We start from the raw sequence: 25,606 nt of genomic DNA on the forward strand, positions 1-25,606 counted from the left end.
CGCACTTTCTTCTTGCCCTTCGTAACTGGCCAAGCCCTCGGCTGGGGCTGCTGGCTCACCCCGGTGAGGCAGCAGGATTCCTGGGGGAGATGGCAGCAGCGAGGGCAGGCAGAAACCCTCTCTCTGTGGTGCTTGCAAATGTGGTGCAGTGGGCTGTTGCCTCAGGTCAGGCACTGGCACCCAGATCGCTGCCCAGATCACAAGTGCAGGTGGCTCACGGTGGGCACAATGTGAGCCCTTGCACGACTAAAGCTTGGCAGTGATGGTGTTTTGCCTAACTGCTTAGGAGGAAAGAGATAACCTTAGAAAAATCATGGATGAGATGAAATGAATTCATGGGATCTTGCATTTGTGATAAAGTGTGCAGTGGTTTCTCCACGTAATTCATTGATCAGCAGTAGATTCAATTTATTATAAGAAAGTTGGTAATCCCTTTCCCCAGGGAGTGAGATCATCAGATGAAGGTTCACTTCGTTTCAATGTCCCACATCCTCTTGTTAGACCTTGAAGTTGGCAAGGCAAGAAAACAGGAACTCCACCCTGGCTGGCTGAATTGTAGTGCTCTGCAGCTAGCTCCTGACCATCTGCCTTTGCTTCCTGTTATGACAGAGTTTTTGAACTTTCTGGGATGTGTGAAAAGTCATTATTTACCCTTCACTGCTAAGTGGGTGATGTGAAATAAGTCTCCTTCAAACATGCTTCATATTCCTCTCTATAATGTTTTTTTTTTACCTGAGTAGCATTTACCATGGGTTTTTGGATTGACTGGAGGGCGGTCTGTGTTTTCACAGGTTTATTTATGCCTCTGGATCAGCCAACCCTTAGCATCCAAAAAGATGTCCTCACAATAACTGCCAATGACACTCTAAACATCACTTGCAGGTAAGGACAAGTATGCCCAGCATGATTTGGATGGCATTCATTGATGTAGGTTTTTTTTTTTTCAGTGGTTTTCCCATCACCACTCCTGTTTCTCTCCGCTCCTTTTGTGCTCCCCACCTTACTTTTCCCCTGGCAAACTTCAGAAGCTATCTTAGAGGGCTGCAGCAAAGGGAGGGCTGGGGAGTGCAGGGTGACTGGGAGGAGGAAGTGTCAACCAGGTCCTCATGGAGCTCACTGCTGAGCCATGCTCTTCATGCTCCTTTTTGTGTGCTCTGCTTAGATTCAGCAGAACATAAATCCCAAGTAGCTTCTGTGGATTTCTATGATTGTATCCCAACTAGCCTCTTTCTAGGTGGATTTCTGTGAATGTATCCCAAGTGACTCTGTCTAGGTAGACTTCTGTGAATGTATCCCAAGCAGCTTCTTTCTAAGTGGATTTCTGTGAATGTATCCCAAGCAGCTTCTTTCTAAGTGGATTTCTGTGAATGTATCCCAAGCAGCTTCTTTCTAAGTGGATTTCTGTGAATGTATCCCAAGCAGCTTCTTTCTAAGTGGATTTCTGTGAATGTATCCCAACCAGCTTCTTTCTAAATTGATTTCTGTGAATGTATCCCAAGTAGCTTCTTTCTAAGTGGATTTCTGTGAATGTATCCCAACCAGCTTCTTTCTAAATGGATTTCTGTGAATGTATCCCAACCAGCTTCTTTCTAAGTGGATTTCTGTGAATGTATCCCAACCAGCTTCTTTCTAAATGGATTTCTGTGAATGTATCCCAACCAGCTTCTTTCTAAATGGATTTCTGTGAATGTATCCCAAGTAGCTTCTTTCTAAATGGATTTCTGTGAATGTATCCCAAGTAGCTTCTTTCTAAATGGATTTCTGTAAATGTATCCCAAGTAGCTTCTTTCTAAATGGATTTCTGTAAATGTATCCCAAGTAGCTTCTTTCTAAATGGATTTCTGTGAATGTATCCCAAGTAGCTTCTTTCTAAATGGATTTCTGTGAATGTATCCCAAGTAGCTTCTTTCTAAATGGATTTCTGTGAATGTATCCCAAGTAGCTTCTTCCTAAGTGGATTTCTGTGAATGTATCCCAAGCAGCTCTGTCTAGGTGGATTTCTGTGAATATATCCCAAGCAGCTTCTTTCTAAGTGGATTTCTGTGAATGTATCCCAAGTAGCCTCTTTCTAGGTGGATTTCTGTGAGTTTATCCTATGTGGGTTGATGCTCCACGGGAGGGGCAGGAAGAAGCCCATTCTTTTCTGTAGCCATAGGGAGTGGTGGCATTGGGGTTTGCCACCTTGGCATCAATACTGCTCATCACCTGCTTATGCCTCTCTAATGTTTGCTTCCCCAGTGGTCAGAGGCCACTGGAGTGGTACTGGCCCAGCAACCAGAGCAGTGCTGAGAAGCGTGTCTCTGTGACAGACTGCAGTGAGGGCCCCTACTGCAAGACACTCACCCTCCTCAGAGTCATTGGCAATGACACAGGGGACTACAGGTGCCTCTACAGGGACAGCCAGGCAGCTACCACCATTTATGTCTATGTTCAAGGTAAGTGCTTGCACAGCTCTTCCCCTAGCCTCAAGAGAAGAAAAAAAAAAAAAACGGATATCAAGTATTTCAAACCAGATTTGACATGAAAATGTATGAACCCTAGAACTTGTGATCCTTGTTGTCATGCTGGGTGTTTACATGCCAGGATGCTAGCTGCTACCAATAGAGAAACCTTTGGACCTGTAATTCTGAAGTGACTTGCTGCATGCAGTCCTTGCTCTGCTGTTCTCCTCCACCCAGAACTTGTCATACGTACCTTTGCTGTGCTTTCAGCCTGTCCTCATGCATGCAGAGCCATCCCTGACCTCAGCAGGAGTCTGAGTTTGGTGTGAGGGAGGATCACAGCGATTGGTTATTTATTATAGACCACAGATCTGATCCCTTTTACAGTTTCATAGAATCCTAGAATGGCTCAGGATGGGAGGGACCTCAGAGCTCATCTCCTCCAACCTCCCCACCATGCCCAGGGACACCTCTCAACTACACTCAGCTGCTCAAGGTCTCATCCAGCCTGGCCTTCAGCACCTCCAGGGAGGAGGCAGCCACAACCTCCCTGGGCAGCCTATTCCAGAGTCTCACCAACCTCATACTGAACGACTTCTTCCTCAGCTCCAGTTTAGACTGAATTGTTTGCTCAGCTTCAAACCATTCCTCCTTGGCCTGTCTCTAGACCCCCTGATGAGAAGTCCCTCTGCAGCCTTCCTGCAGGATCCCTTCAGGTCCTGGCAGGCAGCTCTAAGGTCCCCCCAGAGTCTTCTCTTCTCCAGGCTGAGCACCCCCAGCTCCCTCAGCCTGGCCTCATGGCAGAGGTACTATCTGGTATCGGCATTAAAAAGCCACCAAACCAATGACCCCAAAACTTCCTTACATTTGCTGATCATGATGGTAAAATCTATTCAGGCAGGAAGAGATTTCAGGGGTGGTAGCAACAGAGCTGAGTGCTGAAGACAGTGGAAAGCCTCCAGTTTTATGCTCAGCTCACACTCATTGAGGCATCCGCTTTTTTGCACTGATGGCTTCATGCTCATTTTCTTATGCTCCCTTGTGTTTCCTTTTTGTTGTTGACTTATAGCTACCACTTTGATACCTGAGTTGTTGTGATGTACAGAAGTTAGCTTGTTTTATAGGAGCTGACTTTTTACATTGTCTGACTTTGAGAGGAATGCTGCCACTAGGGGAACCAATGTGGGATGTCGCTGCTTTTAACTGATACTTCCTGTAGTACTCATGCCAAGGAAAGTCACACTAGGGGAAATCAGATTTGGGTCAGCACAAAGACTGCAGGGGCAGGAAGTTGTTCTCCAAAGGGTATGCTGCCGCTGGTAACTGTTTGGAGAATAATAGCATTGCAAATCCAGGGGGAAGTGCCTCTGAAAATATGTGCCCCCCTCTTCAGTCTGATCACTTCTGTGTCTTACCACACAGAAAAGAGTAAAACTGATCTGAGAAGAAAAAGACAGGGGAGGAATGAAGCTAGAAACTTTTCCTCCATAATCAGAGAATCACAGAATTGTTTTGGTTAGAGAACACCTCCAAGGTCAGGGAGCACCTCAGGGAACTGCTTGGAAGAGTTCAGCACAGAGCCACAAAACTGCTTAAGGGAGTGGAACATCTTCCTTATGAGGAGAGCCTGAGGGAGCTGAGGACTCTGTAGCTTGGAGAGGAGGAGCCTGAGAGGTGAACTCATTGCTGTTGATAAAGATGTGCAGGGGGAGTGCCCAGAGGCTGGAGCCAGGCTCTGCTGGGTGATGGGGCAATGGTGGAAGATGAGGCATAGGAAGTTCCATGGAAACAGGAGGAAGAATTTTTTTCACTGTGAGGGTGACAGAACCCTGGAAGAGGCTGCCCAGGGGGGTTGTGGAGTCTCCCTCTCTGGAGATATTCAAAACCTGCCTGGATGCATTCCTGTGTGACCTGGTATAGGTGATCCTGCTCTGGTAGGGGGGTTGGAGTGGATGATCTTTTGAGGTCCCTTCCTGCCCCTCACATTCTGTGATTCTGTAACTTCAACCATCAACCTAACACCACCATGGCCACTAAACCACGTCCCACATTGCCATGCCACACATTTCTTGAATGCCTCCAAGGACGGTGACTCCGCCACCTCCTTGGGTAACCTCTTCCAATGCCGGACCACTCTTGCAGGAAAGAAATGTTTTCATAATGCTCAATCTTCTTGTAGATTACAGATCTCCATTTGTGACTTCAGTTAGTGACCAGCTTGGCATTGTGTACATCACTAAGAACAAAACCGTGGTGGTGCCGTGCCTTGGAACCGTCTCAAACCTCAACGTGTCCCTGCACGCGGTAAGGGGAGAGCTCACTCTTGCTTGCAGGCTTAGCTGACATCACTGTCACAGGAACACTTGGCTTGAAGCATCAGTACTTTTCTATAAGGCTTTTCCCATCCTTGGGAATTTTACAGTCTGTGATGGAGTGCTGTGTACAGGTCTGGAGCCCTCAACACAGGAAGGACATGGACCTGATGGAGAGGGTCCAGAGGAGGACCATGAAAATGATCAGGGGGTTGGAGAAGCTCTGCTACAAAGACAGACTGAGGGAGCTGGGGGTGTTCAGCCTGGAGAAGAGAAGGCTGCAGGGAGACTTAATAGCAGCCTTCAAGAACCTGAAGGGGGCTACAAGAAGGATGGAGAGAGACTGTTTGCAAAGGCCTGCAGGGACAGGACCAGGGGCAATGGCTTCAAACTAGAGCAGAGCAGATTTAGATTGGATGTTAGGAACAAGTTCTTTGCCATGAGGGTGGTGGAACACTGGAACAGGTTGCCCAGGGAGGTGGCTGAGGCTCCATCCCTGGAGATATTCAAGGTGAAGCTTGATGAGGCCCTGAGCAACCTGATCTAGTTGGGAATGTCCCTGCTGAGTGCAGAGGGTGTTGGACTGGATGAACTTTGGAGGTCCCTTCTGGCCTGGATGATTCTAAGAGTCTAAGATCCTATGATTCTATGACAAGGTGAGTGCTGTAAATGCACTCATCCTGTGCTTTCAGGAGAGGCAGGTGGCCTGAGCTGGGATGTTCAAACTGGGACCCTGCTGGGCTTGAAAAGCCAATATTGTTTGACTGTGTTTTTGAAATCTGACTTTGTCTTTTATCGATGTTTCCAACAGAAATATCCAGAAAAGATATTTGTTCCTGATGGGAAATCCATTTCCTGGGATAATAAAAAGGGCTTCACCATACCCAGTCATTTAATCAACTATGCAGGCATGGTTTTCTGTGAAGCTAAAATAGATGCTGAAAGCTACCAGTCTGTGATATACATAGTGGCAGTTGTAGGTAAGCCAAAGGCAGGTTGGTTTCTTTTGCTCTGTGGCCAGGGCTCTTCTGCTTGCTGTGACATACTGAACCAATTACCTGTGCTTGGACTCTGGGACAATGCACTAATGCCAAATGGATGTTGTGATATGGATTACTCTTCTCTTAAATGTGATGTATTGTGTGCTTTCTGGTTCATCACGGGGATAAGTGCTTCTATTTTTGGCTTTTACACAGAGAGCAGGGATTTGGGCTCTTCATTTTTGCTTTTTTTCCCTGACAATGCAAGCCTTTTTCCTCAAATCACTCTGTTCTGTACTTTAGTCACTTACCCAGGATCCAAATCAGAGTTGAAGGGAACTAGAGGCAGGTATCCAGCAGCAGCAGATGGAAAGGAATTGCTCTGAGGGGGTACCAAGGGAATGGGGATCTGAAGGTCACACTAGGAGCTGGGTTGTCTTGTTTCCTTCAGACCTCTATCCCGGCTCTCACAGGGCTTTATGCTCCTTCAGACCTCTATCCTGAGACTCTCACAGGGCTTTATGCTCCTTCAGACCTCTATCCTGACTCTCACAGGACTTTGTGCTCCTTCAGACCTCTATCCTGACTCTCACAGGACTTTGTGCTCCTTCAGACCTCTATCCTGACTCTCACAGGACTTTGTGCTCCTTCAGACCTCTATCCTGAGACTCTCACAGGGCTTTATGCTCCTTCAGACCTCAATCCTGAGACTCTCACAGGACTTTGTGCTCCTTCAGACCTCTATCCTGAGACTCTCACAGGGCTTTATGCTCCTTCAGACCTCTATCCTGACTCTCACAGGACTTTATGCTCCTTCAGACCTCTATCCTGACTCTCACAGGACTTTATGCTCCTTCAGACCTCTATCCCAGCTCTCACAGGGCTTTATGCTCCTTCAGACCTCTATCCTGACTCTCACAGGGCTTTATGCTCCTTCAGACCTCTATCCTGACTCTCACAGGGCTTTATGCTCCTTCAGACCTCTATCCTGACTCTCACAGGGCTTTATGCTCCTTCAGACCTCTATCCTGACTCTCACAGGGCTTTATGCTCCTTCAGACCTCTATCCTGGCTCTCACAGGGCTTTATGCTCCTTCAGACCTCTATCCTGACTCTCACAGGACTTTGTGCTCCTTCAGACCTCTATCCTGACTCTCACAGGACTTTGTGCTCCTTCAGACCTCTATCCTGAGACTCTCACAGGGCTTTATGCTCCTTCAGACCTCAATCCTGAGACTCTCACAGGACTTTGTGCTCCTTCAGACCTCTATCCTGAGACTCTCACAGGGCTTTATGCTCCTTCAGACCTCTATCCTGACTCTCACAGGACTTTATGCTCCTTCAGACCTCTATCCCAGCTCTCACAGGGCTTTATGCTCCTTCAGACCTCTATCCTGACTCTCACAGGACTTTATGCTCCTTCAGACCTCTATCCCAGCTCTCACAGGGCTTTATGCTCCTTCAGACCTCTATCCTGACTCTCACAGGACTTTATGCTCCTTCAGACCTCTATCCTGACTCTCACAGGGCTTTGTGCTCCTTCAGACCTCTATCCTGACTCTCACAGGGCTTTGTGCTCCTTCAGACCTCTATCCTGAGACTCTCACAGGGCTTTATGCTCCTTCAGACCTCTATCCCAGCTCTCACAGGGCTTTATGCTCCTTCAGACCTCTATCCTGACTCTCACAGGGCTTTGTGCTCCTTCAGACCTCTATCCTGAGACTCTCACAGGGCTTTATGCTCCTTCAGACCTCTATCCTGACTCTCACAGGGCTTTATGCTCCTTCAGACCTCTATCCTGACTCTCACAGGACTTTGTGCTCCTTCAGACCTCTATCCTGAGACTCTCACAGGGCTTTGTGCTCCTTCAGACCTCTATCCTGAGACTCTCACAGGGATTTGTGCTCCTTCAGACCTCTATCCTGACTCTCACAGGACTTTGTGCTCCTTCAGACCTCTATCCTGACTCTCACAGGACTTTGTGCTCCTTCAGACCTCTATCCTGACTCTCACAGGGCTTTATGCTCCTTCAGACCTCTATCCTGACTCTCACAGGGCTTTATGCTCCTTCAGACCTCTATCCTGACTCTCACAGGGCTTTATGCTCCTTCAGACCTCTATCCTGACTCTCACAGGGCTTTATGCTCCTTCAGACCTCTATCCTGACTCTCACAGGGCTTTATGCTCCTTCAGACCTCTATCCTGACTCTCACAGGGCTTTATGCTCCTTCAGACCTCTATCCTGACTCTCACAGGACTTTGTGCTCCTTCAGACCTCTATCCTGACTCTCACAGGGCTTTGTGCTCCTTCAGACCTCTATCCTGACTCTCACAGGACTTTGTGCTCCTTCAGACCTCTATCCTGACTCTCACAGGGCTTTATGCTCCTTCAGACCTCTATCCTGACTCTCACAGGGCTTTATGCTCCTTCAGACCTCTATCCTGACTCTCACAGGGCTTTGTGCTCCTTCAGACCTCTATCCTGACTCTCACAGGGCTTTGTGCTCCTTCAGACCTCTATCCTGACTCTCACAGGGCTTTGTGCTCCTTCAGACCTCTATCCTGAGACTCTCACAGGGCTTTATGCTCCTTCAGACCTCTATCCTGACTCTCACAGGGCTTTATGCTCCTTCAGACCTCTATCCTGACTCTCACAGGGCTTTGTGCTCCTTCAGACCTCTATCCTGACTCTCACAGGACTTTGTGCTCCTTCAGACCTCTATCCTGACTCTCACAGGGCTTTATGCTCCTTCAGACCTCTATCCTGACTCTCACAGGGCTTTGTGCTCCTTCAGACCTCTATCCTGACTCTCACAGGACTTTGTGCTCCTTCAGACCTCTATCCTGACTCTCACAGGGCTTTGTGCTCCTTCAGACCTCTATCCTGAGACTCTCACAGGGCTTTGTGCTCCTTCAGACCTCTATCCTGACTCTCACAGGACTTTGTGCTCCTTCAGACCTCTATCCTGACTCTCACAGGACTTTGTGCTCCTTCAGACCTCTATCCTGACTCTCACAGGGCTTTGTGCTCCTTCAGACCTCTATCCTGGCTCTCACAGGGCTTTATGCTCTCCTGGCATGTTTTGCCAGTTGTTCATCCAACCCCAGAACTAGGCATGATGATTCTGTGGAAGCTCAAGCTGTGGAAGCTCCTTTGGCTGAGGGCAGAGTGACCACTTCATGTGGCCAGAGGGCACCAAGGCAGTCTCACCTTGCTTGGCAGGAAGGTGTTGAAGCCTTCCACCCTTTGCTCTGTGCAGCAGACCCTTGCTTCTCCACCAAATTAATGAGTCTTCACCCTGAGGATTTGCAGAAGAATTTCTCCAGTCAGAATATTCCAGTTTGGAATAATTTGAATGTTTTACTGCACAAAGTAGACTTTGAGTCATTTTGCCAGTGCCAGGCTGTCACTAACAAAGTTCCTGCTTGCTACTGGGGAGGCAGGGGGTGGGGTGTGTGTATCTCTTTCCTTTGGTTTCAGGGCTCACAAGGGTAAGAAGAAAGTGCCTAAGGCAGAGGAACTGTGTGGCTCACTGCCTCCTGCCTACTCCCACTGACTTGGGGGGGGTCTCTGATCAAGTGCTGCTGTCTGATGTGGCTCTCAGGTGGGAAATGCTCAGGGCAGGCACATCCCTTCCCTCCAACCTCCTTTGTATGCCCATCATCGTGCTGCACTGGGGCACTGAGGGACCTCTTTGTAGCTGGGGTTACAGTGAATTCACCTGGGAAAATTGGCACTGAGCCCTCTTCTTTACTCCCATGTTTGCTGTCTGCCTTTTTCCCTCCTCCAGGATACCGAATTTACGACCTGACAATGAACCCACACTACCAAGTGGAGCTGGCAGTGGGGGAAAAACTTGTTCTCAATTGCACTGTGAGGACAGAGCTGAATGTGGGAATTGATTTTAAATGGGACTACCCTTCCATCAAGGTAAATCCATAAGGGCTTCAAGGTGCCAACATCACCAGGAAATTTGATTTTGGTATAATGTCTCTCCCCTCCTCTCTCTAATCCAGTCCGAGCAGATGATGACACATCTGTGTGTTCTCAAGTGTGCAAAGAAGAAAAACTATAGGGGCTCCTCCTCCCCCTCTGCTCTGCCCTAGTGAGGCCCCACCTGGAATATTGCAGCCAGTTCTGGGCTCCCCACTTTAAGAGGGACAGGGATCTACTCGAGTCCAAGGGAGGGCTACAAGGATGCTGAAGGGAGTGGAGCACTGCCTGATGAGGAGAGGCTGAGAGCCCTGGGGCTGTTCAGGTTGGAGAGGAGAAGACTGAGAGGGGATCTGATCAATGTCTGTAAATATCTGAGGAGTGGGTATCAGGAAGGAAGGGACAGGGACAGGCTCTGCTCACTTGCACCCTGGGATAGGACAAGGGGCAATGGATACAAACTCCAGCACAGGAGGTTCCACCTCAACGTGAGGAGGAACTTCTTCCCTGGGAGGGTCCCAGAGCACTGGAACAGGCTGCCCAGAGAGGTTGTGGAGTCTCCTTCTCTGGAGGCTTTCCAGCCCCATCTGAATGTGTTCCTGTGTGACCTGTGCTGGATTCTCTGGTCCTGCTCTGGCAGGGGGCTTGGACTGGATCGTCTCTGCAGGTCCCTTCTGACCCCTAACATGATCCTGTGATCAAATCCTCTCCCTCTTTTACCTGTTCCAGGAAAAACGTGGCACCATAAGGGATTTAAAGACCACTGCAGGAGAGGTGAAGAAGTTTGTGAGCACTCTGACCATTGAGAGCGTGGCCCTGAGTGACAGGGGCCGGTACACTTGTGCAGCATCCAGCGGCCGGATGAACATGAAGAACAGCAGCTACTTCATCATCCACGGTATGGCATCCTCCTCTGTGGCTTGGCCAGCTGCTGCAGGTCTGGGATTGATGCCTGGCATGCAGGAGGCATCTTGGTGATCAGTCCAATGACAGAAGTGAACCAAACTGCAGCTTGCAGCTGTTGTTGGATTATTTGTGTACCACAAGTTTAGCTAATGATGAGATTTTAAAGGATCGCAGGATATTAGGGGTTGGAAGGGACCTCTGGAGATCTTCCAGTCCAACCCCACTGCCAGAGCAGGACAGAATCTAGCACAGGTCCAGATGGGTCTGGAAACTCTCCAGAGAAGGAGACTCCACTCTCTGAGCAACCTCTTCCAGGGCTCTATGACACTTACAGCAAAGTTCTTCCCTATGTTGAGGTGGAACGTCCTGTGCTATAGTTTACATCCATTGCCCCTTGTCCTGTCACAGGGTGCTGGAAGTTACTGGAAGCTGTAGAACCCCACAGCAAAATGGGCTGAAGCAAGCCTCTGGTCCTCTCCTGTGTTCACAGAATCATAGAATCACAGAATCAGCCAGGTTGGAAGAGACCTCCAAGATCAGCCAGTCCAACCTATCACCATCCCTATCCAATCAATTAGACCATGGCACTAAGTGCTTCATCCAGTCTCAAACATCTCCAGAGATGTTGACCTCTTTGAGGCCCTGTCAAGCTGATTTTGTGTAGATGACTTTGCATAAGGGCTGCCTGCTCTCAGTCCAGGTGAACTTAGGCTGGGTTCTGGTGGCTCTGCTGGCCTTGAGCCTGGGTCATTATGAAGGAAGCTAAGCAGAGAAAACTTTGAGTGTTTACTTTATGGCCAGATGAATCAGTTGGAGTTTGGGTTGCACGGAAATGATCCAAAGGAAACAACTCTGGTTAAATGCAGAGATAAGTAGGAGGCCACATCCTTCAGCCTTTTCTCAAGCCCCTCTTGGGCACAGCCCCAGTGGCTCCACTGGTTATGTCTAGGAAAAAACTTGCCAGCATGAGAATATCCCTTTTGCAACAGCTGAGGCAGACAAAGGGGTTTGTGTTTTGAAGGATCCTGGTTTTCCTGAGGTCTCACTTCAGGGGCCAGAATATTAATGGCTTTTATTGTTTGTTTGTGTTTTGTTTTGTTTTCTAACATTTAAAATTATTATGTGGCACATTGACTCAGGAGAGACTCAGTTTTCTGCTGGGTTCCTTCTGTTTCTCTTCAGAAGCCAAACCAAGATGATGTGCTATGGATAGGGAGGGTACCAGATACTAAGCCCATACCATCCTAAATCTTAGTCAAAAGTCTTAGTCTTACTCGGTGCAATTTATAACTCATAGCAAGTAAATCATTTGAGAGTATTCTGTGACTGCGGTGGGTCAGACACACACTTGAGTGGTGTTGTAGTCTTGAATACTATTAGTTTCTGGACTAAGTCAGTTTTACTTGGGTGTGCATATATCACAGAATCACATCACCACAGTACGTTAGAGGTTGGAAGGGACCTCCAGAGATCATCCAGTCCAAGCCCCTGCCAGAGCAGGAGCACCCAGGGTAGTCTGCACAGGAACACATCCAGGTGGGGTTGGAAAGGCTCCAGAGAAGGAGACTCCACAACCTCTCTGGGCAGCCTGCTCCACGGCTCTGGCACTTACACTGTAAGGAAGTTTCTCCTCATCTTGAGCTGAAATCTTCTATGTTCAAACTTGAACCTCTTGTTCCTTGTCTTATTACTGTGCACTGTTGAAAAGAGCCTGGCCCCCTCCCCTTGACCCCCACCCCTCAGCTATTGAGAGACATTGATCAGATCCCCTCTCAGCCTCCTCTTCTCCAGACTAAACAGCCCCAGGGCTCTCAGTCTCTCTTCATAGGGGGGATGCTCAAGTCCCCTAAGCATCCTCCTGGCTCTCTGTTGGACTCTCTCCAGCAGGTCTCTGTCTCTCTTGAACTGGGGAGCCCAAACTGGAGACAGGATTGCAGCTGTGGTCTCAGCAGGGCAGAGTAGAGGGGGAGCAGAACCTCCCTAGCCCTGCTGGGACTTTCCAGAACTCCTTGGTGACGCAGCTGGCTTGTTCCTGTGTGTGAAGGAAAGGGCTGGGATTTCATGGGGGACTCATCACTACAGAGCCCAGCTTGGAGCCAACTCTGCTTTTACCAATGGCATCCTGCCACTCGCCCCCTATTTGTCATCTGCTTGTTGAGTGCTAACCCAAATGGAGAGCAGTTACACTTTTGTCCATGTGGAAAGACCTTTAAAGTTATTTCTTTATTCATTTATTTTCAGAAAGTCCTTTCATTCATCTGGAGAGAATGGAGAATGTGGTCGAAACAAGGCTGGGTGAGACAGTCAAGATTCCTGTCAAGTTTAAAGGATATCCTCCCCCAGAGGTGAAATGGTAAGAGCTGGGAAGAGTTTGGGAAGCTGAGATCTCCTTAGTTAAGGCAGATCTCTGAAGTATTCTGTGGGGATTGAAGGTATTCAAAGCACTCTGGCTTTTCTTCAGGTATAAAAATGGAAAAGCCCTCAATGCCAATCACACAGTTAAACTTGGCTACACCTTGGTGATCTCTGAAGCAACTGAAAGAGATGCTGGGAATTACACTGCTGTCCTTACAAACCCTACTAACAAGATGCAGAAGAGACACACATTTGCTCTGCTTGTCAATGGTGAGTGACATACCCAAGGGGTGACCTTCTTCCTCCTGTGGTGTGCTGTGGGGTGCTACCAGCCCTGGGATTAAATCCATCCTGTGGGGTGCTACCAGCCCTGGGATTAAATCCATCCTGTGGGGTGCTACCAGCCCTGGGATTAAATCCATCCTGTGGAGTGCTACCAGCCTTAGAATTAAATCCATCCTGCGGTGTCCTGTGCTGTGCTGCAAGACTTGGGATTAAATCCATCCTGTGGGGTGCTACCAGCTTTAGGATTAAATCCATCCCAGGCTGAAGAAGATTTAAGTGGGAGTGGTGGCTGGAAGAGAACTCTTGAACCTCAGGAGGGCAGAGGTGGCCCTTGTCTCCTGGTGTTCTAGTTGTGATGATGCTTTGTGTGTGTTGTTGTGTTTTTTTTTTTCCTGTATATTATTACTTTGCCTCTGCATCCTGCTCTTTCCTGCCCTCCTTGCTGGCTGAGCTGCAAGAGTCCTCCCCCACCCTGCTCCATCCGAGCCCTGTCACGCCTCACCCATCCTTCCTGCCCCTCGCAGGCTGTCCCTCTTCTGCCCTGCCCTGTGCAACCCTCCTTCTGCCCTTCCTCCTCCTCCTCTTCCTCCCCCTCTCAGCTCCCCGGGAAACAGCCTAGCCTCCACGCTTTGAAGACAGCAGATCTTGGAAAGGGCAGTGAGGCTATGTGCAGTGGGATCAGGGCTGGGGAGCAGTCTGCATTTAAAGGCTGGGCATGGGGGTGGGGGTGCAAGGGCTAATCAAGAGACATTTTGGTGAAGGCTTTGGTCCTAAAGGTTCACATCCTTGGAGATGGTCTGCACTGCACTCAGACATGGAGCACCTCTCCTGTGAGGACAGACTGAGAGAGTTGGGGCTGTTCAGTCTGGAGAAGAGAAGGCTCTGAGGAGACCTTCTGGTGGCCTTCCAGTATCGGAAGGGGGATACAGGAAGGCTGGGGAGGGACTTTTTAGGGTAATGATAGGACTAAGGGGAGTGCAACAAAACTAGAAATGGGTACATTCAGATTGGATGTTAGGAAGAAGTTCTTCCCCATGAGGGTGGTGAGAGACTGGCACAGGTTGCCCAGGGAGGTGGTGGAAGCCTCATCCCTGGAGGTTTTTGCAGCCAGGCTGGATGTGGCTGTGAGCAACCTGCTGTAGTGTGAGGTGTCCCTGCCCATGGCAGGGGGTTGGAACTGGATGATCCTTGAGGTCCCTTCCAGCCCTGACAATTCTGTGATGGGGAACTGTGTGAAGAGGCTGCTGTGTGTCTGTGTGCAGGCAGTGCTGTGGGGGAGCCGTTGGCAGGAGGTGTAACCTGCTGCTCTCTCTCCTAGTGCCCCCTCAGATCGGCGAGAACGCGCTGCTGGCCCCTGTGGACTCCTACAAGTATGGCTCAACACAGGCCCTCACCTGCACCATCTACGCTGTCCCACCACCCACCACCATCCTCTGGCACTGGCAGCTGGAGGAGGAGTGCACCTTCAGCCCCCAGTGAGTGCCAAGCCCTTGCCATCTTCTGTGCCTGACATAGCTCTTGAGGCACGTTGGGTTCTGGAGGGGGTATCAGGTTGGGTTGGGGTTTTTTGAGTGCATCCCTTGCCCAGGCTTGATGCTGAGTGCAAATCCCATAGGCAGTGAAGAAAAGATCACTGTGTTTAGTGGCAGATCATTGCAGGCAGGCTCTGCCAGGGTCATTGTTGTCAGCAGAGGCAAGGGCCACCCACAGCGGGGAGCCAGCAGTGTGTTGCTTTCATGGTTTCCTGAAGGGCATCTTGGCTTGGGTGAGGTTTCAAACCTCTGTGCCCTCCCCTCAGGTCTCCCTGTGGACAGCAAGCCCCATACTCCATCCCAAACAGAGGGAATTTGCTGTTTATGCTAATTACAGACCCTTCTGGTGGTGGTGTGGGTTTTTTTATTATTTCCCTCTTACACTCCAGTGCTGAGTGTGGTGGTGCTCTTTATCTGTGTGAAAGTGTATCTGGGGGCAGGAAGTGCACTGATTGATGTTGGGGAATGATAGAGAGAGTGCCTGACTGAGATTCATGCAGCTTCCCTTATCTGGGCCTGCCATAAGCCCAGATTTCCTTTAAAGAAAAAAAAACTAACAACCCAACAACAACCAAAAAAGCAGCATTCTTCTTTCCTGTTGTTGTTTTTCAAATGATTTCCACTAGTTGCTTCCTTTGGTGCCTGGCTGCTTCCTACACAATGGCTACTGTCCTCAAGAAATTCTTGTAGGGAGTTCAGCCATTTCTCTGTCTCTCTGCCTTCCTTTGAACTAAATTAACTTGAATCATCCATCTATGAATGGAGGTTTGTTCCCAGAATAGCTGCTTCCCTCCAAGCATCCTGACTGAGCTGACACAGGCAGATTAATTAGGAAATTCACCTTTAAGGCTTAGGGGGTGCCTTGTTTTCCAGAGCACAAAGGGCTCAGAAGGTTATGGGGTAGGATTTAATAGCAGTGTTTCCAGAAACACATTTTCCCCCTCCCAGATGCAGTGATGCAGCTGATTTCTGGAGAAATATCTGCACACTGTGAAGAGAAGAGTCCTGAAGGGTGACTCTTTGTCTGATCTAATGCAAATACTTCTGCTTCCATCTCAGGAAGGTTCGTTCAGGAGCCAATCCCTATGCATGCAGGAAATGGAAAGTGATCTCTGAGAGGAGAGGTGGCAACCAGGTTGAGATCAAGCACCGAATTGTGACTATTGCTGGGAAAACAAAGGTGAGCAGGGTTTTCCCTTTCTCTTGGTTGAGGATGATTAGCCTTCTTCAGACCCTGTCTGGAAACACATCACTCTGGTGGGTTGAAATTATCCCCCCAAAATAAAATTGGCCAGACCAGCTCAGGTGGAAGCAAAGGAAGCTCTATTTACAAGCACAACTCCTATCTAGAAATATGGAATGCAATGAATATGTACAAAATACTTAGATGGATTTGCAATTTATAAACAGCACAAGAACCCCCCCATGGACAAAACCAGGGGGCTACTGAGAGCTTCCCCCACCCTATACAAAGTAAAAGAGAGAGAAGAGAGTAGATTGTTAGTACTTAGCCACAAGAAGAATGCAGCCAAGGTCAGCAACAGCCAAGCAGCTAGTATCTGCTAGAGAGAAAGAAGATGAAAAGAGTTTCCACAACTAACTCTATGCAAGTAATCAGCCCAATGGGATTATTCAGACCTGATCAGTATTTTCCTTTTTATACCCTATGGCAATTTATTTACATTCTACCACTTTTCTACTCAAATCTATGGAAAATTTTCCTAGGCATCCACCTAAAGGTACCACAATCACTTAGGGTAAGGCTCTTTTCCCCAATCATTAAACGTGGGGATCTACTGAGGGCTGCATACTTCCAAGCCCTTTAGACACAAAGTGAGTCTCCATTGAGGAAAGCAACTTACTTCCCTTTCAGTGCTTGCCTTTTAGCAGCCTGAAGTTAATCCTGCCAATTAACTGCAACGAGGAGAATCTGGAGGGGCTGAAGAACAGAAGAAGTTGTAGGTGCAGCGTTTATTAACACAGAGACCAAAACCTGCCTGCTGGCAGGGCTGCTTTTGCTTCTTTTCTTCTGCCTTAAAGACAAAAAGTGTAAATGTCAGGGGTGGGGGACGACTGTTTCCCTGCTGTGCCATGGATTTGGAAGGGCTTTTTGTTGTGCAGATGACTTTGCTGAGCCGTTGGGGTGGTGAGGCTCCAGCACCGACCAGGCTATGAAATTGTTCTTTGCAGACTGTGAGCACCCTGACAGTTCAAGCAGCCAATGTGTCTGCTTTGTACAGATGTATGGCTACCAACAGAGCTGGCTCCAGTGAGAGGGTCATCTCCTTTCATGTGACCAGTAAGTACATCCTGTTCAATGATTGATAGTCCCTCTGGTTTGCTCTGGTAGGTGTTTGAAGGCTGTTGGCTGATCGGTGTCCTTTATGAAACCCTTTAACCCTCTAGGATTTGAGGTTTACCTGAAGTCTTTAAAATCACCAACCTGATTTCAGCCAGCTCCTGCTGGCAGCAGTGGAGTGAGGGTCCCATGAAAATGATTCAGGTGGACACCGTTGTCCTATGAGTGGCTGCTGTTGGCCTTTTGCTGTCACTTAAAAGAGCCTAGTGTCACAAAATCACAGAAACATTCAGGTTGGAACAAACCCTGAGGATCACCAACTCCAACCATTAGCCCTACTCTACAAGAGTCACCCCTAAGCCATAGCCCCAAGCACCACATCCAAACCAAATTTTAACACATCCAGGCTTGGGGACTCCACCAGATTCCTGGGCAGCACATTCCAAAATGAGTGACAATGTGTTGTGAAAGCTGAGACTAACGTTCTTGAAACCAGTGGCAAAGAGCTTCTCTCTCCTTGAAAACCAATCCCCATATGTGCATGCTGAAATACTATTTTTCACACAGAATCACAGAATATCAGGGGTTGGAAGGCACCTCCAGAGATCATCAGGTCCAACCCCTCCTGCCAGAGCAGGATGGCATAGGGCAGCCCACACAGGAACACTTCCAGGTTGGCTTTGAAAGTCTCTAGAGAAGGAGACTCCAAATCTAAAAACTAACTATAGGATAATTGTAAAAATAATCTTCTGTTGCTGTGAGTTTCTACAGGAAGAGCAACTGCCTTCATTACCCAGGGCTGCCTTTGATCCATTTTGCTTTTAATGAGTTTGTACTCTTTAGGTGATTGATTAATTGAATTTTTTTTTCCCAATATTCCCCACCCCCCCTTCATTTACCACTGGATAATCACAAAATCGCAGATTCACAGAATAGGAACAGGCTGCCCATGGAGGTGGTTGGGGCTCCATCCCTGGAGGTATTCAAGATGAGGTTCAACAGTGCTCTGGGCAACCTGATCTAGTTGAGGATGTCCCTGCTGACTGCAGGGGGGGTTGGGAGTGGATGAGCTTTGGGGGTCCCTTCCAACCCAGACCATTCTTTGAATATATCTTTTTGGAAGAGCCCTTCAAGACCATCCAGCCCAACCTTTGGCCCAGCACTGAAGGATCAACCCCAAACCATGCCCTCAGATAAGATGAGGATAAGGCTGTGCTTTTAAAATGCCTTTTCAGATGCATGTTGGCAACAAAATGTGCCACCCAATAGGAATTTATTTTATTTTGTCTTTTATTTTGTCTTTTATTTTGTCTTTTATTTTGTCTTTTATTTTGTCTTATTTTACCATCTGATTTTATCTTGTTTTGTGGTTTATCTTGTTTTGTGGTTTATCTTGTTTTGTGGTTTATCTTGTTTTGTGGTTTATCTTGTTTTGTGGTTTATCTTGTTTTGTGGTTTATCTTGTTTTTAAATTTTATTTTACCTTATTCTTTTAACTTGCAGAAGGTCTGGAAATTAACCTCCAGCCTCGGCATCAAGTGACGGAGAAGGAGAACACGTCCCTGCAGTGCACAGCAGACAAATTCACCTTTGAGAAGCTGTCGTGGTACAAGCTGAGTGCCCAGGCCTCCCAGAGTCCCTTTGGAGGGCTGCCCATGCCTGTTTGCAAGAACCTCAACGCCCTGCAGAAGCTGAACGCAACAGTGTCCAGCACCAACGGGGAGAACGTCACCTTGGAGCTCATCCTGCGCAACATCTCCCTCCAGGACGGAGGGGACTACGTCTGCATCGCTCAGGACAAAAAGGCTAAGACACAGCACTGCCTGGTGAAGCACCTCACTGTTCAAGGTACAGAGCACTCACTGGGGACCAAAAGGGGAGGCTTGTGTGTGGCATCCTGGCCTGGGTCAGGAGCAGTGTGGTCAGCAAGAGCAGGGAAGTCATTCTGCCCTGTGCTCAGCACTGGTTAGGTCACACCTTGAGTGCTGTGTCCAGTTCTGGGCTCCTCAATTCAAGAGAGATGTTGAGATGCTGGAAGGTGTCCAGAGAAGGGCACCAAGGCTGAGGAGGGGTCTGGAGCACAGCCCTGTGAGGAGAAGCTGAGGGAACTGGGGGTATTTATCCTGGAGAAGAGGAGGCTCAGGGGAGACCTCATTGCTCTCTACAACTACCTGAAGGGAAGATGTAGCCAGGTGGGGATTGGTCTCTTCTCCCAAGCAAGCAGCAGCAGAACAAGAGGACACAGTCTCAAGCTGTGCAGGGGGGAAGTTTAGGCTTGATTTTGGAAAGAAGTTCTTCCCAGAAAGAGAGATTGGCCATGGGAATGTGCTGTCCAGGGAGGTGATGGAGTCACCATCCCCTGAAGTGTTTAAAACCAGACTGGATGAGACACTTGGTGCCATGGTTTAGTTGATTAGATGGTGTTGGGTGATAGGTTGGACTTGGTGATCTCTGAGGTCTCTTCCAACCTGGTTAATTCTGTGATTGTGTGAAAATCTCTGCAGCAGTGGTAGGTTTGGGGATCTTCAGGGCTTGTGTGTGTCAGCTTCTTAAAGAGGTCTGGATGAGTTGTGCATCACTAATGATGTCAGCTTTCATTCTTGGCTTAGTGAATTTGGGTTTGTTGTCTGGCCAGTCTATCAGTTATGGCTATAGTCTACTGTGGCTCTCACAATGTCATGAAAGAATATCACCAGGCCAGCCCAAAATTTCTCCTGACATGAAACAAGACATTTTGAATAATGATTAGAGAGAGAGAGAGAGGATGAAATATGTAGGAGGATGCAGATATTCACAGGAAGCATTCAGGGGAGTACCAGTTTAGCTTTTTAGGTCAGCGTGGAGAAATTAAATTCCTGCTGTTCAGAGGGAGTGTAACTGTACCAGTTGTGCTCCTCATCACTGACTTACACCCTTTCATCACGCCTGATTCTTAAAGTTAATAAATTAATAAATTAATTATCTGTTAATTATCAATAAAGTTTATTAATTATCTGAGTGAGTCACATTGCCAACGTGCAGGTCTGGGGCTTTTCTGAGCAGCAAGGGCTTCTTAGCCCCTGCTTACTGCAGAGGGGGTTGGACAGGATGACCTTTGGAGGTCCCTTCCAACACAGATCATTTTATCATTCTGTGATTCACAGAATCACAGAGTCACAGAATTATTGAGGCTGGAAAATACCTCTGAGATCATCAAGTCCAGCCTGTGACCTAACACCACCACAGCAGCTAAACCATGCCACCAGGTGCCACATTCTTTCATCAGTGCCAGTGAGGAAACACTGCCCAAGCCACTCTGCTATGCAAGGAGGGGGGAAACTTTGGCTTTTGCACAAACAATGGCCTGTGTTTAGCTCAATTCCTTCCCAACTTTGCTTTTCAAAACACCTTTTTCCCTGTAGCATGTGTGTGTTCACAGTATTAATGCTGCTGACTCTGGAGTCTGAAGCACTGCCTGTGATTTAAAAATGCCACCAAGTGCTGCCGGTGTCCAGGTGCAAGCAATGCAACCTGATAACCAATCAGCTTTTCAGCTGCTCACTAAGCTGATAATCAATCAGATTTCCACTCAAGCAGCACTGCCTTTGCTGTGGGAACTGGATGTCCTGGCTGGTTAGGCAGACTCAGGAAAAACTTCTGTGTTATGAACTGGCCTGAGTGGGCATTTGATGAACCAGCAGTTAGGAAACTCCTTGCAATGACCCTGGAAATAAAATGGGGGAGAGACAATTTGTCACCTATTCCCTCTTCCCTGGGCAGTTACAAATGAAAGCATTGAAAGCTACATCAATGCTGGTAACATTTTCTTGGCTGTTGTAATTTATTTGTGTGTGTGATGTGGAAGTTTTAACTCTGACCTTAACATGAAAGCTGTGGCTGATGGTGGTATAAAAGGTGCTGAGAGTTTGTCACTGGGCCATCCAGTGCAAGAGTAGAGGAGGGCAAGGAAGCTGGGGAAGGGCCTGGAGAATAAATCTGATGAAGAGAGACTGAAGGAGCTGGGGATGGTTAGTGTGAAAGAGAGGAGGATGAGGGAGACCTCCTGGCTGTCTACAACTACCTGAAAGGACCTTGTGGACAGGTTGGTGTTGGTCTCTTCTCACAGCTAATTAGTGATTGAACAAGAGGGAATGGCCTCAAGCTGCCACTGGGTAGGTTTAGACTGGGCATTAGGAAAAAAATTTCCTAGCAAGAGTGGTCAGGGATTGGAATGTGCTGGGCAGGGAGGTGGTGGAGTCCCCAAGCCTGGATGTGTTTGAAGGTGGTTTGGATGTGGTGCTTGGGGCTCTGGTTTAGGGGTGAGCCTTGTAGAGTAGGGTCAGTGGTTGGAGTTGGTGATCCTGAGGGGCTTTTCCTACCTGAATGTTTCTGTGATTACTGCAAAAGTGGATGTTTTGTTTGGTGGGCAGTAATTTTGCTGTCTTTGTGGTCCAACAGAGCCCATGGCACCCACACTGGCAGGAAATCTGGGAAATCAGACAACAAATGTTGGTGAAACCATAGAGGTGTCCTGCACAGTGAATGGCATTCCTCCTCCACACATCACGTGGTTTAAAAACAATGAGACTCTGGTGGAAGATTCAGGTGAGCTATGAAGGTTCATTGCTGCTTTGCTGTGCATTTCCTATGACTTAAGGGCTGCCTTTCATGGGACTCAATGCAGGTTTGCACTACAAAAAAAAGTTGCGGTGTGAATTTTGGTCACAAAATGACAAAACCTAGGAAAGAACAATAAACTGCAGCAGTACAGGTTAGGAGGTGATCTGCTGGAGAGCAGGAGAAGGACCTGGGAGTGCTGGTGGGCAACAAGTTCTGCATGGGACAGCAATGTGTGTGGGTTCTCCTCCCCCTCTACTCTGCCCTGCTGAGACCTCACCTGGAATATTGCATCCAGTCCTGGGCTCCCCAGTTCAAGAGGGACAGGGATCTGCTGGACAGAGTCCAAGGGAGAGCTACAAGGATGCTGAAGGGACTGGAGCACTGCCCTATGAGGAGAGGCTGAGAGCCCTGGGGCTGTTTAGTCAGGAGAGGAGAAGGCTGAGAGGGATCTGATCAATGTCTATCAATATCTGAGGACTGAGAATCAGAAATGGACAGGGACAGGCTGTGCTCACTTGCACCCTGTGATAGGACAAGGGGCAATGGATGGAAACTCCAGCACAGGAGGTTCCACATCAACATGAGGAGGAACTTCTTCACTGTGAGGGTCCCAGAGCACTGGAGCAGGCTGCCCAGAGAGGTTGTGGAGTCTCCTTCTCTGGAGCCTTTCCATCCCCATCTGGATGTGTTCCTGTGTGACCTGTGCTGGATTCTCTGGTCCTGCTCTGGCAGGGGGCTTGGGCTGGATGACTCTAGAGGTCCCTTCCAACCCCTAACATCCTGTGATGAAAATAACAGGACTAAGCCCCACGAATTTTATTCCAGGTATTGTTTTGAAAGATGGAAACAAAACTCTAACCATCCGCCGAGTGAGGAAAGAAGATGGAGGACTCTACACCTGCCTTGCCTGCAATGTCCTTGGATGTACAACAGCAGTGGCTCATTTTTCAGTGGAAGGTTGGTGTCAGCTTCTTTCCAGATTGTTCATGAAATCTTTGTCATCACTGAAACCCACAGGGTATCCTCATGGGAGCTCCTAGAGTGCTCCGTGAGATTTGCTGCAGCTCCTGACCATTCCCAGCAGGCTCAGACTGGCTACTCTCAAAGCCACCCTGGCTGTTGGGATGGACACTTCACTCCCCACAGTGCTGTGTAGTGCTTTGCAACAGCTGACCCTGTCTCCACTCTCTTTGACATGCAAAGCTCTACAACAGAGCACACCTAAACCCCCAGGTGTCATTGGCTGGGGACAGAGTGGCTGGAGAGCAGCCAGGCAGAAAGGGACCTGGGCGTGCTGGTTGGCAGTAGGGCTGAACATGAGCCAGCAGTGTGCCCAGGTGGCCAAGAAGGCCAATGGCATCCTGGCCTGGATCAGGAACAGTGTGGTCAGCAGGAGCAGGGAAGTCATCCTGCCCTGTGCTCAGCACTGGTTAGGTCACACCTTGAGTGCTGTGTCCAGTTCTGGGCTCCTCAATTCAAGAGAGATGTTGAGATGCTGGAAGGTGTCCAGAGAAGGGCAACAAGGCTGGGGAGGGGTCTGGAGCACAGCCCTGTGAGGAGAGGCTGAGGGAGCTGGGGGTGTTTAGCCTGGAGAAGAGGAGGCTCAGGGGAGACCTCATTGCTGTCTACAACTACCTGAAGGGAGGTTGTAGCCAGGTGGGGATTGGTCTCTTCTCCCAAGCAAGCAGGGACAGGAGAGGACACAGTCTCAAGCTGTTCCAGGGGAAGTTTGGGATTGATGTGAGGAAGAAATTCTTCCCAGAAAGAGAGATTGGCCATTGGAATGTGCTGCCCAGGGAGCTGGTGGAGTCAGCCTGGAAGTGTTTAAAACCAGACTGGATGAGGCACTTAGTGCCATGGTTTAGTTGATTAGATGGTGTTGGGTGATAGGTTGGACTGGATGAGCTTGAAGGTCTTTTCCAACCTGGTTAATTCTGTGATTCTGTGAAATCTTGGTCACCTACTTTCCAGGCTGTGTTTTGGAACAGCTGTAACTTGCTAAATTATCTCATCACTGACACAGCAGCCAAGGAAAAGCAGAGTGAATGCTTTGTGCAGTCTGTTGTGATTGCTGTCCTGTTTCCAGTTCTGGTGTCCCCAGCAGAAGAAGGACACAGAGCTGCTGCAGTGAGGCCAGAGGAGGCCACAAAGATGATCCAAGGGCTGGAGCAGCTCTGCTGTGAGGCCAGGCTGAGGGAGCTGGGGGTGTTCAGCCTGGAGAAGAGAAGACTCCAAGTGGGACCTTAGAGCTGCCTGCCAGGACCTGGAGGGGTCCTGCAGGAAGGCTGCAGAGGGACTTCTCATCAGGGGGTCTAGAGCCAGGCCAAGGGGGAATGGTTTGAAGCTGAGGCAGAGCAGGGTTAGAGTGGAGCTGAGGAAGAAGTCGTTCAGTACGAGGTTGGTGAGACTCTGGCACAGGCTGCCCAGGGAGGCTGTGGCTGCCTCCTGCCTGGGGGTGCTGAAGGCCAGGCTGGATGAGACCTTGAGCAGCTGAGTGTAGTTGAGAGGTGTCCCTGGGCATGGTGGAGAGGTTGGAGGAGATGAGCTCTGAGCTCCCTTCCAGCCTGAGCCAGTCTAGGATTCAAGGAACAGGTAATGGCTTCAGATTAGGAGACTCTAGACATAGTCCACCAAGCTCTGAAAGCAGTTGTGAGACTTCTCATTGCTCCAGTCCTGCTCTAGCACATTGGAATGAAATTCACAGTGATAAACAAGAAATCCTACCAGGAGGTCAGCCTGCAGTCTGAGTGGCTAGAACCATGATGGACTTTCCACCAGGAGCTGCAATGAGAAACTTCAAACTAACAGCACCTTGCCCTTGGCACAATGCAGTCAGTGCATGCTTTACAAACCTCTGTCTTGCAGGGCAGGGTGATTGTCCCATCTGTTCTGTCATGGTGAGTCAGGCAGTATCCTGATATCCTTGTGGGTCCCATTAGGAAATTAAGGTGTTGAGCAATATGTTTACATGGGGTGAAAATTATCTGCGTCTTGACACAGTGCAGGTTTCAGCTGATGCTGGAAATACAGCTGGGGCATATCTGCAGAAGTTGGAAATTTGGGTAGGACAGAAAGCCTCACTCCCAAGAAATGCATAGTGCAGCTGGCTGGGGTCATGCAGTGCAGTGTGTGGGGAAAATTCTGTGTGCTACAAAGGATGAAACACAGGAGTGTGGTGTGGGGGATGGGAGCTGAAGAAGAAAGCTGCTGCTGTGCATTAGTAGGTCACAGATTCACAGATTGTTAGGGGTTGGAAGGGACCTCCAGAGATCATCCAGTCCAACCCCCCTGCCAGAGCAGGAGCACCCAGGGCAGGTCACACAGGAACACCCAGGTGGGGTTGGAAAGGCTCCAGAGAAGGAGACTCCACAACCTCTCTGGGCAGCCTGCTCCAGGGCTCTACCACCCTCACAGGCACAAAGTTTTCCCTTCTGCTCCCCTGGCACCTCCTCTGCTCCAGCTTGTCCCCAGTGCCCCTTGTGCTGTGCTTGGCCATCCCTGAGCAGAGCCTGGCTCCAGCCCTGCACATCTTTATCCCCTCTTTATGAGGGGCAACCCTCAGGCTCCTCTGCTCCAAGCCCCAGCTCCCTCAGCTGTCCTCACAGGGAGATGTTCCACTGCCTGCAGCAGCTCTGTGGCTCTGGGATGGACTCTCTCAAGCAGTTCCCTGGGGTCCTTCCTGACCTGAGGGGCCCAGAACTGGTCAGAATACTCCAGATGTGGCCTCAGCAGGGCGAGGTTCCAGTGGTGTCTGCTGGATGCTGTTTTCCTGGTGAAGGGCTGTTGTAAGCAGGGTTTTATTTTAATGTGTTCTGGTAGAACCACGTTTTTCCATGTCCCAGCCGAAGCATGCAGAGAGACAAGAGGGAGATTGTTCTCTCAGCCATTCTCACAGCTCTTTATTTACTATCTAATGAGGTTTATTTGTTTTCTGGGGAGAGAGAGAGTGTCTTTAATTTTCAG

General features: G+C 48.9%; 1 protein-coding gene across 1 annotated transcript in view; it reads left to right on the forward strand.

Moving 5' to 3' along the window:
- The window catches only part of KDR (kinase insert domain receptor), a 51,195-nt gene that overhangs the window by 541 nt on the left and 25,048 nt on the right, over nt 1-25,606 (forward strand). Inside the window, exons 2-15 of the mRNA XM_054383290.1 lie at nt 792-882; nt 2,239-2,435; nt 4,621-4,745; nt 5,565-5,733; nt 9,525-9,664; nt 10,397-10,565; nt 12,815-12,926; nt 13,035-13,198; nt 14,532-14,688; nt 15,805-15,925; nt 16,936-17,044; nt 18,548-18,892; nt 21,482-21,628; nt 22,469-22,600. Coding sequence (XP_054239265.1) covers nt 792-882; nt 2,239-2,435; nt 4,621-4,745; nt 5,565-5,733; nt 9,525-9,664; nt 10,397-10,565; nt 12,815-12,926; nt 13,035-13,198; nt 14,532-14,688; nt 15,805-15,925; nt 16,936-17,044; nt 18,548-18,892; nt 21,482-21,628; nt 22,469-22,600 — 2,178 coding nt within the window. The remainder of the gene's footprint in view (nt 1-791; nt 883-2,238; nt 2,436-4,620; nt 4,746-5,564; nt 5,734-9,524; nt 9,665-10,396; nt 10,566-12,814; nt 12,927-13,034; nt 13,199-14,531; nt 14,689-15,804; nt 15,926-16,935; nt 17,045-18,547; nt 18,893-21,481; nt 21,629-22,468; nt 22,601-25,606) is intronic.

Source organism: Indicator indicator, chromosome 8, assembly GCF_027791375.1.
Source record: "Indicator indicator isolate 239-I01 chromosome 8, UM_Iind_1.1, whole genome shotgun sequence".
NCBI lineage: Eukaryota > Metazoa > Chordata > Aves > Piciformes > Indicatoridae > Indicator > Indicator indicator.